This window comes from Balaenoptera musculus, chromosome 15 (genome assembly GCF_009873245.2).
Source record: "Balaenoptera musculus isolate JJ_BM4_2016_0621 chromosome 15, mBalMus1.pri.v3, whole genome shotgun sequence".
Lineage (NCBI taxonomy): Eukaryota > Metazoa > Chordata > Mammalia > Artiodactyla > Balaenopteridae > Balaenoptera > Balaenoptera musculus.
In genome coordinates, this window is record NC_045799.1 from 87,945,439 (window position 1) to 87,959,118 (window position 13,680).

General features: G+C 62.8%; 1 protein-coding gene across 5 annotated transcripts in view; it reads left to right on the forward strand.

Moving 5' to 3' along the window:
• Positions 1-12,495: 12,495 nt before the first annotated feature.
• Positions 12,496-13,680, forward strand: part of ADAP1 (ArfGAP with dual PH domains 1) — a 65,333-nt gene continuing 64,148 nt past the window's right edge. The window contains exon 1 of one of the 5 annotated variants that reach the window (XM_036824971.1): positions 12,496-12,670. In XM_036824971.1, coding sequence (XP_036680866.1) covers positions 12,589-12,670 — 82 coding nt within the window. In that variant the 5' untranslated portion in view covers positions 12,496-12,588. The remainder of the gene's footprint in view (positions 12,671-13,680) is intronic. The other 4 variants (XM_036824970.1, XR_005016409.1, XM_036824969.1 and 1 more) reach the window with 4 other exon arrangements.

Here is a 13,680-nt window from a genome sequence, read left to right on the forward strand (position 1 = left end):
TTTCTTTCTTTTTTTTAAACAAAAGTAGAGGATAAACTTGGAAGTGGGAAGCAGTCTGGCTTTTGACGTACCTGACTTCTTGATTTTTTTTCTGGTGATGCACAAACACCAGGTATCCTTCTAGTCCAGGGCATTTTCTGATTTGGATCAGACGATATTTGTAAAACTAGATGGTGTAATTTTAAGAACTATCTGCTGTAACTGAGAAACAGATCATCCCCCCTGTCGATCGATGTGCACCGTGGCCTCCAGTGCTTTTACTCCGAGGAAGCACCCGGGACCACAGCCAGCCCTGCTTCCCGGCCAGGCGTGGTCGGGGCAGCGCATTCCCACTGAGAGCTGCCCAGGGCGCTGTCAGGACAGACCTCCTGGGGGTGCAGGCCCCGCGGTGGCGTTTCTGGGGCGCCTTGTCGTGTGGGCTCAGAACCACAGCGGAACCCCCGGACCTGCCCTGGGGGCTGCCTTCCCTGGCCCCCAGTCAGCTGGCTTTTGTCCCAGTGTGGCCAGTGCTGGGAGGATCCAGGCGTGTCCCCGCTGGTGGGCATAGCTGGCCCTGATCCCCCCTGGTGACCCAGGCCGGGCTCTGGGAAACCCTCATGCTCTGCTCCTCGGCCGTGTCCAGTTCTCTGTGTTGACGTCCCTCTGCCTCGGTCCTACGGTGGTGGCCGTACTTGGTCAGGCCCTCCCTGACGGTCCCTCTGAGGCTGGGCCCATCTCCATGGGGCTCCCCAGCGCCGCTGGCCACGGTGGTGGTCCAGCACCAAGCGCTTCATCTGCGGTTTGTCACTGTTTGCGTCGGCTCTCTGTCTGTGCTTCTGATTGTGCTGCAGGTTGTTTCCATATTTTTAGCTAGTTTATGAAAAGCCATGGTTTCTATCACCAGTGAGCCACGAAAATATTTTGTGTTTTCCAACAGTGCAGCGTCGCACACGCACAAGGTTGTTTATCGCAGCGTTGTCTGCAATTGGAAAGCATTTAGAGACGGGGCCCTGGGCGGCTGCAGGAAGGACTGGGGGAGAGAACGGAGCGCCCTGCGCTGCCCCAGGGGTGGCACACGGTGAGCGGGCTCCGCGGGGGAACGCACGGCCCAGAGAACGTCGCCATGAGAGAGAGAAGGAACCAGCGCCACACCCGCGTGCTTGAGCAACAAGAAACTCCGGAAGGCAAACTGGAAACCAGTGCGGATGGTTGCCGGCAGGTGGGGAGGTGGGGGGCAGCTCTCTGAGTGCTTCTGACTCGGAGCCATGTTCTTGTTTTACGTGCTCAAAAGATAAACCGGGACTTGGGGGGCCACCGTGGGACAGCGGCAGCGACCCCGAGCCCAGCCGTGTCTCAAACGCTGACTCTGCCCACAGCGGAGGGGCCGGCAGGGCGGGACTTGCCCAGGTAGCTTTGGAAAATAGTGTTTTGACTAAAGCTAGAGGCAAAAAGACAAGATTTGTACCCTGGTTAGTATGTTGGTTCTTCATGTCGACAGTGGTTCTGAGGCTGTGAGCTTTAAGGTGGAAAAAGCTGGAGCTGTGTTGTGGGTGATGAGAGCTGGGGCTTTGGGATCCTGGTTCTCCGACATCTGCAAGGGCAGCGGGTAGAGAAGCAGACGTACAAGTGTGTATGCGTGCGTGCATGTGTTCGTACGGACGTCCCCTCGCTCTGGGCACCAAGGGACCAGGGGCAGTGACCCCTGGCAGCACGGATCTGAGCCTCTCTCCAGCAGGAGGACCCAGGGGCAGGAAAGTCCAGATGAGCCTGGACCCTCTTGTGTCAGAAGTAAGGCACTGCTGGAACCATGATGGGCTTGTCGAGAGGACATGCGATGGAGTTCCCAGTGGCCCGATCGGGGACCAGTGGGGCAGCAGCAGGAAGGACTGTAATGGGCTTTGGCTGCAGAATCAGCTCCTACCCAGGAGTCCCCGTTGATGGAAATAATGCATGGAGTAAACGTATCGGTGCAGGAAGGGACGGCCCCTCCTCCGGATCCCAACCCACACGGAAGGAAGGGGCGTCGGCGGCCCTGAGGCGGGCGGGCGGCGTGATGTGGAACAGGTCTGCCTGGTCTGGAGGGCGCCCTGCCAGGCACTTGGCAAACAGCTGAGGCTTCTCAGCGTGGTTGCCTGACTGCCTGGTCCCCACAGCACCTGCCCCGACCGATGCCCTGAGAAGGCGGCATTGCTGCTGCCGTTGTCTTGCCAGGAGTGCCTCACCTCAGTCTAACGAGCACACGCAGACGCACCTGACATGAGGGACGGGCTGCAGAGTGAAGAACAGCGCTCCCCAGAAGGGCCGCGTCCTGGAGGACAGATGGAGGGGCTGCCCCGGGCCAAGGGTCCAGGGAGGCTAGGGCCACCAGGGAGCCCGAGGGCCCGCAGGTCAGTCACAGCACTTCTTGTCCTGTGCTCGCAGAGGGTGTCGTCGGGAGAAGTGGGCAGACAGAACTGTGGCCTGTTTCTGCAGCTTTCTGGAAGTCTGAAATTATTTCAGAATCGTTTAAAAAAATGTTTTGTGCTAAGCTCTTTGTAGTTGAACTTTCTATATACGTGATTGGGTAAATACTCATTTTGAAACACATTCATGAATCTCAGATAGAATGCAGACGTAGTGGTTTCTGCGTCGGGAGGGGGCAGTCGGGCTCTTGACAAAGGGCAGCAGCTTCCCGCACTGCCTGCTGTCTCCTGGGTCTCAGTTGCTAAAAATGCCAGGCTCAGGGGTCCAGACGTCCTGTCTGGTCCTGCCAAAGCTCCTGTGAGATATTTTTGGTTGCCCATCATTTGTCATGTAAAGAATGCCTTTTGTTTCTCGTATATACTCGTCACAATGAGCCAGTGACATTATTAGAAGACAATTTCCAGAATGTTTTCCAAGTGTCCTCCTTAGGCAGGAGGTAAGCCGGAGCAATCAGGTCAGACCTGGGCCCACAGCTGCCTTCCCGACAGGTGAGGCCAACGGAGCCCCTTGACCTGGCTCTCACTCCAGCCCCTGGGGCGGAAGCTCGGGGCGCAGGGCCAGGCCACCCTCCGCCCGCAGCCTCGCGCAGGCCTCCGCTCTGCTGGCTGGGCCCCAGGTCCTTTTAGCAACTCTGTGAAAACCTCAAGCAGCACACAGGGTGGCTGGAATATGTTTACTGTTTAGGAAGGCAGTGTTTTTATTTTTTAAGAAACGCAAGTCAGGTTTCTTCCCCACTAACAGGTCAGCACAGACCTGGTGGCTTAAACAACACGCTTATGCTCCAGCCTGGAGGCCACAAGTCCAAAGGCTCCCGTGAGCCGCTTCCTGCCCGGGGTTCTGGGGAGGGTCCGTCTCCTCCTCTTCCAGCTCCTAGAGGCGCCGCGCTCCGTGGCCCGTGGCCCGTCCTCCGTCTGAGCCGGTGGCGTCTCTCCTCCCCGACTCAGCCTCCTCCCCACACCTCTCTCTGGCCCTGGCCCTCCCACCTCCTTCCTGTTAGGGCCCTCGTGATGACATTGCCCCCCCCCCCCCGCCCCCGGCATAATCCCGCCTCCCTTCTCAAGACCCCTGACCACACCTGCACAGTCCTCTTTGCCACGTGGGGCCGCAGAATCACGGGTTCCGGGACCAGGACGTGTGCACTTCAGGCCGGTCCTCAGCCGACAGCACCACCTGCCGGCGGTTTGGGAGGACGCTGGAGCACGGCACGGGGTCCCTGAGCGGCCGGGTGGCGGGTGGCTCACTCGGGCTCCAGGACGGCTGAGCGCTTGTCCTCGTGATGCACAGCAACCCAGTTGTGGGTCGAATTTCCTCAGGGCTGAGTTTAAATCCCTATTTTTTTCGGACTCTTTGGTACTGGCTTTGCTGCTGCTTGTTGCAGGCAGACAGAGAATGGGTGTGTACTTAATAACCGGGATCAGAAAGTCACTGCCAGCGTGGCGTGTGGGACGGGGTCCCCCTTCTTGTCAGGTGTCGTCTGGACGTCTCCTGATTCTCTGCAGGTGTGAGCGGGTTTGGAACCCTGAACAGCAGATGTTCAGGATGCCTGCCAGTCTGGGTGGTTTCCTGGTGTTTTTCTTACTTTTTTTTTTAGAAACTATTTTCCATCAACATATTTCCATTTTAAGAGTTTGTGGAAGAACAGCTTCAGGCCACTCGGTGGTGGTTCCTACCCTCTCAGTGGCCTGAGCCGTGGGAGCTGCAGACCCGTCTTCAGTGGGGAACTGCTGAACAGGCACAGAGGGCACCTGCACGCCTTCGGACCAGTCCGCCACCTCAGGCTGAGTAGTGGTGAACTTTCTTCATGGCTGTTATTTTATAACATGCACGTATCATTTTTATAGAAACAATAAAATCATTAGTTTAAAAAAGCTCATTGTGTTTAGTTGTATTTTATGTTCTCGGCAAGTTGCGTGCCTGTGGTTGGAACTTGCTGCGGCCCATGAGCAGAGACTGTGCTGGCTTGTGTGTCGGGGGCCGTGTGGCCTTGCTGGTTGAGGGCAGGCTTGCCGCCACCAGGCTGTGGACCCTGTCGGCTCTTACGGGAGGGGCCACGTCGGTTCCCCATGGGAAGTGGGAGCTCCGGCAGTGACCCTGGGGCAGGGGACAGGCTGGCCCCCACAAGCGTGTCTTCCTGGCCGCGGTGCCGCTTCCCCAGCCTTTACTGGGGAAGAAAGGGCTCCTGTCTCTCGTGTCTGTCATTCTACCTGCCTGGTGCTTGAGGTCAGTCTTTTAGTGAAATTAGGTATTTCTGGACGAGAAAATGAGGGTTTTATTGTTGCAAGAGGCATAAGGAACTTTCTGTTAACCCGTGGAGCAAGTGACCTTGTCTTAACACTGTGAATAAAGTCTCTCCTGGAGGGATGGAATCAAGTCTCAGCTGTGTTTGTGGAGTGGGGGGTCCCTCACCCCGGGAACAGGGCCAAGGGTGCTCTTGCAGAGCCCCGGGGGGGAAGCGAGGTTTGGCTTTCCGCCATGTTCCCTGCAGGGCCCGGCAATAAACCCACGACTTCCAGCACCTTCCCGGAGCCTCCATCTGCAGGATTCTGCCGGCGGCCCTTGCGTGGGATTTACAGAGCTACGTGCGCTGACAGATGAGGACTCAGCTTCTGGGGGCCCAGCGGTGTCCCTGATGGCCGCTTTCTGAGTGTGAAGGGAAGCAGATCTCTTGGGCACTGGGGACAGAGCGAGGCCGCATGATGGACGCTGGGGGCTGCAGACTGTGTTGGGGGGACAGGCAGTCCTGGCCGGGGAGGGTCTCCGGCACCTCGGCGCTGGGGGGACAGAGCTTTCTGAGGACGCTGAGCCGCCTTACCACGTCGGGGCGGGGGAGGGGGCAGTTAGGGTTGGTTAGGCCAGGGGTGGGCCGGCCTTGCCACCGAAGGACAGAAGCCTGGGGGCCTTCCCCTTCTGGCAACTGCGGTCCTGGTGCCTCGGGGACAGAATGTGGTGGCGTGGCGGCCCCTGCTGGACGGTGGAGGCACTGCAGCGCCTGAGAGTCACCTGTGGGAGGGCTGTCCCCTGGGGCCCCCAGGGGACAGTGTTATGTGCAGTGGCCTCCACGCTCCAGGACCTAAAGATTGGACCAGGGCTGTGCACCCCTGAGGCCCCAGGTCCTGCTGACACGACGGCCCAGCTGGGGGCTGGGGGGCCCTGAGCGCAGTGGGGGCCCCAGCTGAGGCTCAACAACTCCCCCTGCCCCCCAGTGCCTGGGCCAGCGCCCTGCTCAGCACGGGCTCAGTGACGGCGGCAGGCGGCTCGCCGTCCACGCCCGCGGGCTGTGTGCCAGAGGGCGGCGGAGCCCCGTCCAGAGGAGACCACCCTGGGGCAGAGGGAGCTGGAGGAGGGCTCGCGCCAGGCCTCCCTTCCCGGCCTCTCTCTGAACAGAGCGTCCTGGGCATGGTGACTGTGGGGCGGGCTTTCCACAGACCCCTGTGCCCTCGCTGGGTGGCAGCGCCCCAGACTTGGCTTCTGACCCCACCATTTGATGGTTACCACCCTCACGGCCCTGGGATGGGCTGCGGTCAGCCGGGGGTTCTCACCAGGTGGCGGCTGAGGCTCCCCGAGGCTGTTCCCGCGTGGCCGGCACCTGAGCTGAGGGGACTCAGGCAGACTGGCCTCCACGGGGCCTCGGCATGGTGGCGGCTCAGGAGAGCAAGACAGAGACCGAGACGGAGAGCTAGAGGGAGAGACACAGAGAGAGAAGGAGAGACACACAGAGGGAGAGACACAGAGAGAGAAGGAGAGACACACAGAGAGGGAGAGACACAGAGGGAGAGACACAGAGAGAGAAGGAGAGACACACAGAGGGAGAGACACAGAGAGAGAAGGAGAGACACACAGAGGGAGAGACACACAGGGAGGGAGAGACACAAAGAGAGGGAGAGACACACAGAGAAGGAGAGACACAGAGGGAGAGACACACAGGGAGGGAGAGACGCACAGGGAGGGAGAGACACACAGGGAGGGAGAGACACACAGGGAGAGACACACAGAGAGGGAGAGACACACAGGGAGGGAGAGACGCACAGGGAGGGAGAGACGCACAGGGAGGGAGAGACGCACAGGGAGGGAGAGACACACAGAGGGGGAGAGACACAGAGAAGGAGAGACACACAGGGAGAGACACACAGGGAGAGACACACAGGGAGGGAGAGACACACAGAGAGGGAGAGACACACAGGGAGGGAGAGACACAGAGAGAGAAGGAGAGACACACAGAGGGAGAGACACACGGAGGGAGAGACACACAGGGAGGGAGAGACACACAGAGAGGGAGAGACACACAGAGGGAGAGACACACAGGGAGGGAGAGACACACGGGGAGGGAGAGACACAGAGAGAGGAGAGACACACAGAGGGAGAGACACACAGGGAGGGAGAGACGCACAGGGAGGGAGAGACACACAGGGAGGGAGAGACACACAGGGAGAGACGCACAGGGAGGGAGAGACACACAGGGAGGTAGAGACACACAGGGAGGGAGAGACAGCGCACCAGGCGGGAGCCGCACCCTTTCGCGGCAGCCTCGGAAGCCGCGTCCTCCCCGGGTTGGAGTGCCCCTGGCTCCCGCCCCAGGTGGGGGGAGCAGGTAGAGCCCACCTCTCAGTGGGGGGCGGGGAACGTCAGTGACGTTGTGGAAGATCCTGGGGGAGGGGAGATGGATGGATGATGGATGGACAAGGTGGGGCTCAGAGGGCCCCTCTCTGGGAAATCCAAGACCCCTCACGCCCCGCCCCATCCCCCTGTCCGAGGCCTGTCCTGACAGGTCGGGTCAGAGCCCGGGCCCGGCTCTGTTTGCAGTCTGCAGAGCCTGGTGAGCTGTGAGACGCTTCCACAGGGGCTGTGGGCTTCCCTGCCGCCTCCCTCTGGGGGTGGGGGGTCCCTCGTGCTCAGTCCTCAGGCAGGCCTGTGGTCCGATCCTGGAGACAAGCCTCAGGAGGCAGGTGGCCCAGGGCCTCCCCATCACTAAGGGCTGCTGAGGGGCGGAACGAAGGACCCCTCCGTTCAGTGGACGCGGTAGGCTCAGCACAGGGGCTGGGACTGACATGTGGAAATACTCTTCAGATCCGAGGACTCACATGAGGAGACACGCAATCTGCCCTTCCGTGACCGCGTTCTCTCACCGAGCATCGCGTGTTCAAGGTCCGTCCAGGTTCTAGCTTGTCAGCACTTCCTTCCCTTCCGTGGCCGAGTCCTGTTCCACTGCAGGGAGGGACCGCGTTGTGTATCCATTCACCTGCCGATGGACACGGGTTGTTCCCCTTTGGCTCCTGGGAGTAACGCTGCACGTACGTGTTTCTGAGTGAACGTGTGTTTTCTGTCTTGGGTGTGTACCTAGGAGTGGAACTGCCGGGTCACACGGTGAGTGTGTTTAAGTGTCAGCGCTGGTGAGTCTCTGGCTGAACGGCAGCCGTCCCAGCGTGTGTGCGGCCGTGTCTCGTCTCCCGGAGTACGCGTGGTGCTGAGCGTCGCCACGTGCACGCTGGCCATCTGTGCGTCTTCCTCGCAGAAAGCGCCGTTCAGATCCTCTTCCCGTTAAGAGTTCTTTACAAGTGAGTTTTTAAATTTTATTTATTTATTTTACTTTTGGCTGCGTTGGGTCTTCGTTGCTGTGTGCGGGCTTTCTCTAGTTGCGGCGAGCGGGGGCCACTCTTCGTTGCAGTACACGGGCTTCTCACTACGGTGGCTTCTCTTGTTGCGGAGCACAGGCTCTAGGTGCGCGGGCTTCAGTAGCTGTGGCCCATGGGCTCAGTAGTTGTGGCTCATGGGCTCTAGAGCGCAGGCTCAGTAGTTGGCACGGCTAGTAGTTGTGGCTCGCGGGCTCTAGAGCGCAGGCTCAGTAGCTGTGGCGCACGGGCTTAGCTGCTCCGCAGCATGTGGGATCTTCCCGGACCAGGGCTCGAGCCCGTGTCCCCTGCATTGGTGGGCGGATTCTCAACCACTGCGCCACCAGGGGAGCCCCTATAAGTGAGTTTGAGTGGCGCTGATTTGCGTGTGAACTGCAGACCCACGGCTGGATGTTGCTGCTGCCGCGGGCTCCCGCTCCTGCCCCGGCCAGGCCGCCCGTGCTCACTGCCTTGGGGAAGCCACGTCCTGGCAGCCTCGCTCCAAGCCCGAGGGATGCTCCACCCTCCTCCTCCTGCCAGGTGCTGGTTCTCTTAGGGACACCAAGCAAAAAATATTTTTAAATGTCCCCAGACCCACTAAACAACCCATAGCGCCCTGCCCCCACAGAGACCCCACCCCACATGTCACCTCTGGGGACAGCCCTGAGACCCCGCCTTCCCAGGGGGTCTCCAGGGCCAGCGCCACTCTCAGGTGGAGAAACTGTCCTGGTCCCAGGGGCCTGTCCCTGCTGCCCCCTGGCTTTGGGGTGGGGAGGGGCCTCCATATCTGTGTCTGTTAAGCACACGCAAAGCTCCTGAGTGGCCCTGCTGTACCCAGGGTCACCTTTCCTTTGGGTTTTTCTGTGTTTCTCTTGGTGAGAAAAGAAAAAAAAAAGAGATCCTTTTTGTTGGGGGTGGGGCCGGAGGCTGAGGGCAGAGGTTCAGGAGTTGCACTGGGTGAGGGCTTTAAAACAGGAACCGTCCCGAGCCACACCAGGAAGCTGGTCCTCGTGGCCAGGCGCGTCCCTGTCGCGCATTTTAGCCACCATCTTCGTGCCGTCTCCACCCTTCTGGGAGGTGCTTGCTTCCTCAGCCCCCATGAGTCCCGGCCCCCGGTGGAGGGCTGACCGCAAATCCCCAGCTACCCCGCTCCTGGGAAGACCCACGGGGTCCCCTCCAGGGTCTGGCTCAGCAGGCCCGGGGAGGAGGGTGGGCGCAGGCGGAGGGATGCCGCTGCAGCCCTGCCCGAGGCCCCAGGAGGGTTCTGGCCTGGTTCCTGCCCTGCTCCCTTCTTGCCCGGCACCACCCCGGAACCTTGCGGTTGCTCAGCCCCAGAGCCACAGCGCGTCCAGGGAGGGGCTGGAAGGCAGCGCCCGCTCTCCCCACCCCCGTGCTGGGCTTGGGGCTAATTCAGCCTAAACCCGGGTCTCAGGCCAGGGGTGCTGGCACAGCCTGGGGGTCCCCGTCTTCTCCCCTAGTTAGACGGGTCAAGCTGCTAAGGGCTCTGCATACGGCGGGCGCTGCGAGAAAGCTGCCGAGGGGAGGGGCCTGTGGAAGGAGGGGCCCGGCTGCCCAGAAGGCCAGCACGCGTGTCAGCCGGGAGCTCCGAGCATTGCCGCGCCCCTGCTGCTGGCGACCTCCCCTCCCCTCCCCGTCCAGGCAGGGGTGCCAACCCACCTGCTTCACAGAAGCTCCTCAGGAGTCTGGGGACAGCTGCCGGTGGCTGGGGGCCGCACTGCCCTCTGTGGGGATGCGGACACCTGCTGCACCCCAGCCCCGGTGCCCCCTCCGCCTCCCAGTGCTTGTCCTCTGCGTGCCAGCACCCCCGTCGCCTTGCAGCCCCCCTCGGCCCCCCAACCTCGCCGTCTGGGCCCTCCCCTTCCCTCCCCCACCGCCCGTCTTCGTGGCCATCTCCCCACCTCCCGCACGGCCCTCCTCTGCCCAGGCCGTTGGTGCTGGTGCCCAGTGGGCCCCGGCCCCTCTCCCCTGCCCGGCCCCCTCCTGGGTGGCCCACCCGCTGCAGCCGCCCCGCCGTCGACTGCCCTGGACTCTGTCCCCAGCCCTGGAGTGGACCCCTCCCTGGATCTTCTGTGGGCTTTGGCGGCCCCACCGTCCCCAACACCTTCCTTGGGCCACGAGGCCCTGAGTCCTGGGCATCTCTCGTCCCCTACACCCAGGCAAGCACAGCTGTCTCCCCACTCACCCTCGTGTGCCCCCCCCCAAAAGCAGACAGAGTGGTCACTCTCCTTCATCCCCATCCCCCTCAGGACAGGAGCCGGACCCCCAGGGCCGTGCGGGGACCCCAGGGTCTGGCCCCCAGCACCTCCCAGCAGCCCCAGGACCCTGGGCCAGCCCCTGTCTGGGTGTGGCCCACCCTGGGCTGCCTGTCACCTTCTGAATTTTGTGAGTCCTGAGCCCCGCACCCCAGCCCCACTGCACCCCGTGCCTTCACTCTAGCCTGGGCGCCGGGGCGGGGGGCTGCAGATCTTGGACCTGCCTGTCTCCTCTTTTAAGAGTCTGTTTCATGACCTGACGCCTCTTCTTGAATTCTCACTTCCTCCTGCCTACCTGGACAGTGTCATCACCTCCTTAGCTGGATGAGAAGACAGAGAAGGTGAACAACCCACCACCAAACAGGGCGTGGCTGTGTGCTCAGCCCTGCCTGCCCCGCACCTGCCCTTCCTCCGAGGCCCCTCTAGCTTCCCTGCCCCTCCCTGTCCTTCCCTGACCCTCTTGGCCCCTCAGCAACCCTGCCCTGCTTGAGGGGTGGGGTGTCTCTTTGTTTCCGAGCTGTGCGTTCATCCCAGTACTTCCACCTAGAAGCCACGTGCGGCCTTGGGTGTGATTGAACTGCTCTGTGCCTCAGTTTCCCCATCTGTAAATGGGGATTAAATAAGAAAACACATGTGAGGGGTCTGACCTAATGCCTGGTGCCGTTGGTGGAGTAGCTGTTGTGATTGACGTCAGCCTGTCTTCATTAAGCGACGTGCTCCACTCTGCTGTGTGGCAGATTCCGACCCTGGCACAGGGACCCAGAGATGAAAATGCCACCCATCCCTCCCACAAGGCCCTAGAAGGGCCGCATCCCTGCTGTTGGGCAGGGTGGGCGGCTGGGGGCCGGGCAGGGGCCAGGCCTTGGTGGAGTGGCGCCAGCCCAGCCTCCACGGAGGGCGAGGTGGCAGGCCCGTCACCAGTTGGGATGCTCTTCCCTTTGTCCCGGAAGTGCCACTGCCGGCTGTGGACCCACCCGGGACGCTTGCAGAGCGTCCGACTGTGATCCCAGCAGATGGAAAATGCCCGCCCCTCAGCCAGGCACTGGGGAACAAGTCATGGTCCAGCTCTGAGTAGAACGCAGCCATTGGAAAAGAAAGGGGTAGATCTGTATGTATGGACTCGAAAGGGGTATGTACGGTTTACTCAGTGAAAATAAACCAACCCAAAACCCCCAGCAGCAGACCAGAGGAATAGGGACTCCCTTGGTGTTCTAACAGGCCGAGGACCATTCTGGAAGGATGCTAATGGTTGTTAACAATGGTTGGCTCACAGTTGCCAGGGCGGGGGTGGAGGTGGGGAGATGCTGTCATTTTTCAGTCTGGTACTGTTTCAATTTGTTTTTAACAAGATGCATCGCTGCATTCATAATTTAAGAAGAAAATGAAAAGAATTTGAAAAAATGCAGGGGCACATCACCTCCCTCCCTCCCCATGTTACCCTCATGTCTGGGTCCTGGCCTCCTGACTCAAAACGGGCTTTATTGGGACCACCGCGGCCCACCCCTTGTCCTGTCCCTGTTGGGTGGACGGCGGGGGCCCTTCTCCGGCCTGAGCACCCACCAAACTCACTGGGCCTTGTCACCTGCCGGCCATCTCCTCCCAGGGCAGGGATGGTGTGAGCCCCGGCCCCCAGCACTGGGCACGCACCACTCCCTCCAACAGGCATTCCCAGCGTGCCCACTGGACCTGGTGCGCTGACTCCCTGGGCGCACAGTAGGTGTCCAGGCGCTTTTGGGGCCCAAATGACCGAAGGATGATCCCACCGAGGCCTGTGGTTATTCGGTTCCCTCAAGCCCCCCACCACTGTGGCTGGTGGCCTCTCGCTCGGGCAGGTGGGCCGCTGCGCTGGGATAGGGTGGGCGAAGGCGGCGGCGGCGGCGGCGGGCAGACCTCCCCGGGCGGGTCCCCGGGCACGCGGGCGGGTTCCCGGGCGCGCGGGCTGGGACGCCGGGCGCGCGGGCTGGGACGCCTGGCCGGCGCGGGAGGAGGCTGCCCGCCCGCCCGCGCCGCTGGGGGCCGCCCGCGGGCCGCGCCGGCCAGAGCGCGCCGTGCGCCCCGGGCCCCGCGCCGGCACACGCTCGGCTGCCGCGGCGGCGACGAGAGCGGCGGCGGTGGAGCCGGGCCGGGCGGCAGGAATGCGGAACCGGCGCGCGGGCTGAGCTGCTCAGGATGGCGCAGGGGCGGCGGCGGCGGGCGGCCTGCGCGGGGCCGTAGCGCGGCGGGGCGGACGCTCCCCACCCGGCGTCGCGGGGGGCGGCAACGCGGCCATGGCCAAGGAGCGGCGGAAGGCCGTGCTGGAGCTGCTGCAGCGGCCGGCGAACGCGCGCTGCGCGGACTGCGGCGCCCCGGGTAGGTGCGGGCCCGCTGGCTGCGCCCGGGGTAGCTGGGGGCCTGGGTGGGTGCGGGCGCGGTAGTGGCCGGCCCGCGTGGGGGAGGGCCCGAGTGGATGCAGCCCCGGGGCCGGGGAGGGGTGCTGCGGCGCCTGCTTGGCGGCGGGGGGCGCGGGCAGCGCAGCCTGGTCCCCGCTCGGGTGGGGCGCGGGCCCGAGGGCACCTGCCGGGAGCCGGACATCGCCTGCCCGCCCACGGCCCCTGGCCTGCGGCTGTGTTGCCGCCTCCCCTCCCCCAGGCTGCGTGTCTCGCTGTCACCCGCGGACCGCCGCCGCCTTGCGAAACCTGGGGCTCCGCAAAGAAAGAGGAAATCGCGGCGGGCGACCGGCTGCAGGGAGGGGACGGACAAACGGGCCGCGGGCCTCTGTGCGTGGGTGTGGGGGTCCACCTGGCCCTCCCCCCCACCTGCGGGTGACGTCATGGGCCCCCGCCTGGAGCCCCCCTCTAGCCCTGCACCCGGCGGCAGGGGGAGGAAGCACCTGCCGCCTCCACGTGGACCCCGTGGGAACGGGCGCCCCTCCCCCACCCGGCCTCACTGCGCTGGGGCAGGTGGCCAGTTCAGGTGGGGCAGGGGGGCAGGTGCAGCTCGGAACAAGCGCTAGGCTACCTGCATCCCATCCTCCCAGAAGGCATCTCCTAGACTTTGCTCCTGGGTGGTGCCCGCTCTGGGGTGATTTCCAAGGCGCCAGAGCCCTGGGGCTACGTGTGCTGGGATTGGCAGGAGGAGAAAAGGCTTTGCTTTCGGACCGGCGGCACCCTGCTTCTGGGCTGGCGGCCCCTGGCGCGGCTTCGCTGCGGTGGGGGCTGGAACAGCCCCTAGAGGCTCACCTGCTCAGGCCCCCAGCAGGGAGGGCGGCTCAGCTCAGGGGCTGTCCCCAGGCTCTGCGGGGACACACGGGGCGCTCCACTGGGGGCTCCTAGCCTGAGCCCCTCAGAACAAGCCCAGCACAGCGGGGAGTGGCCGAGCCT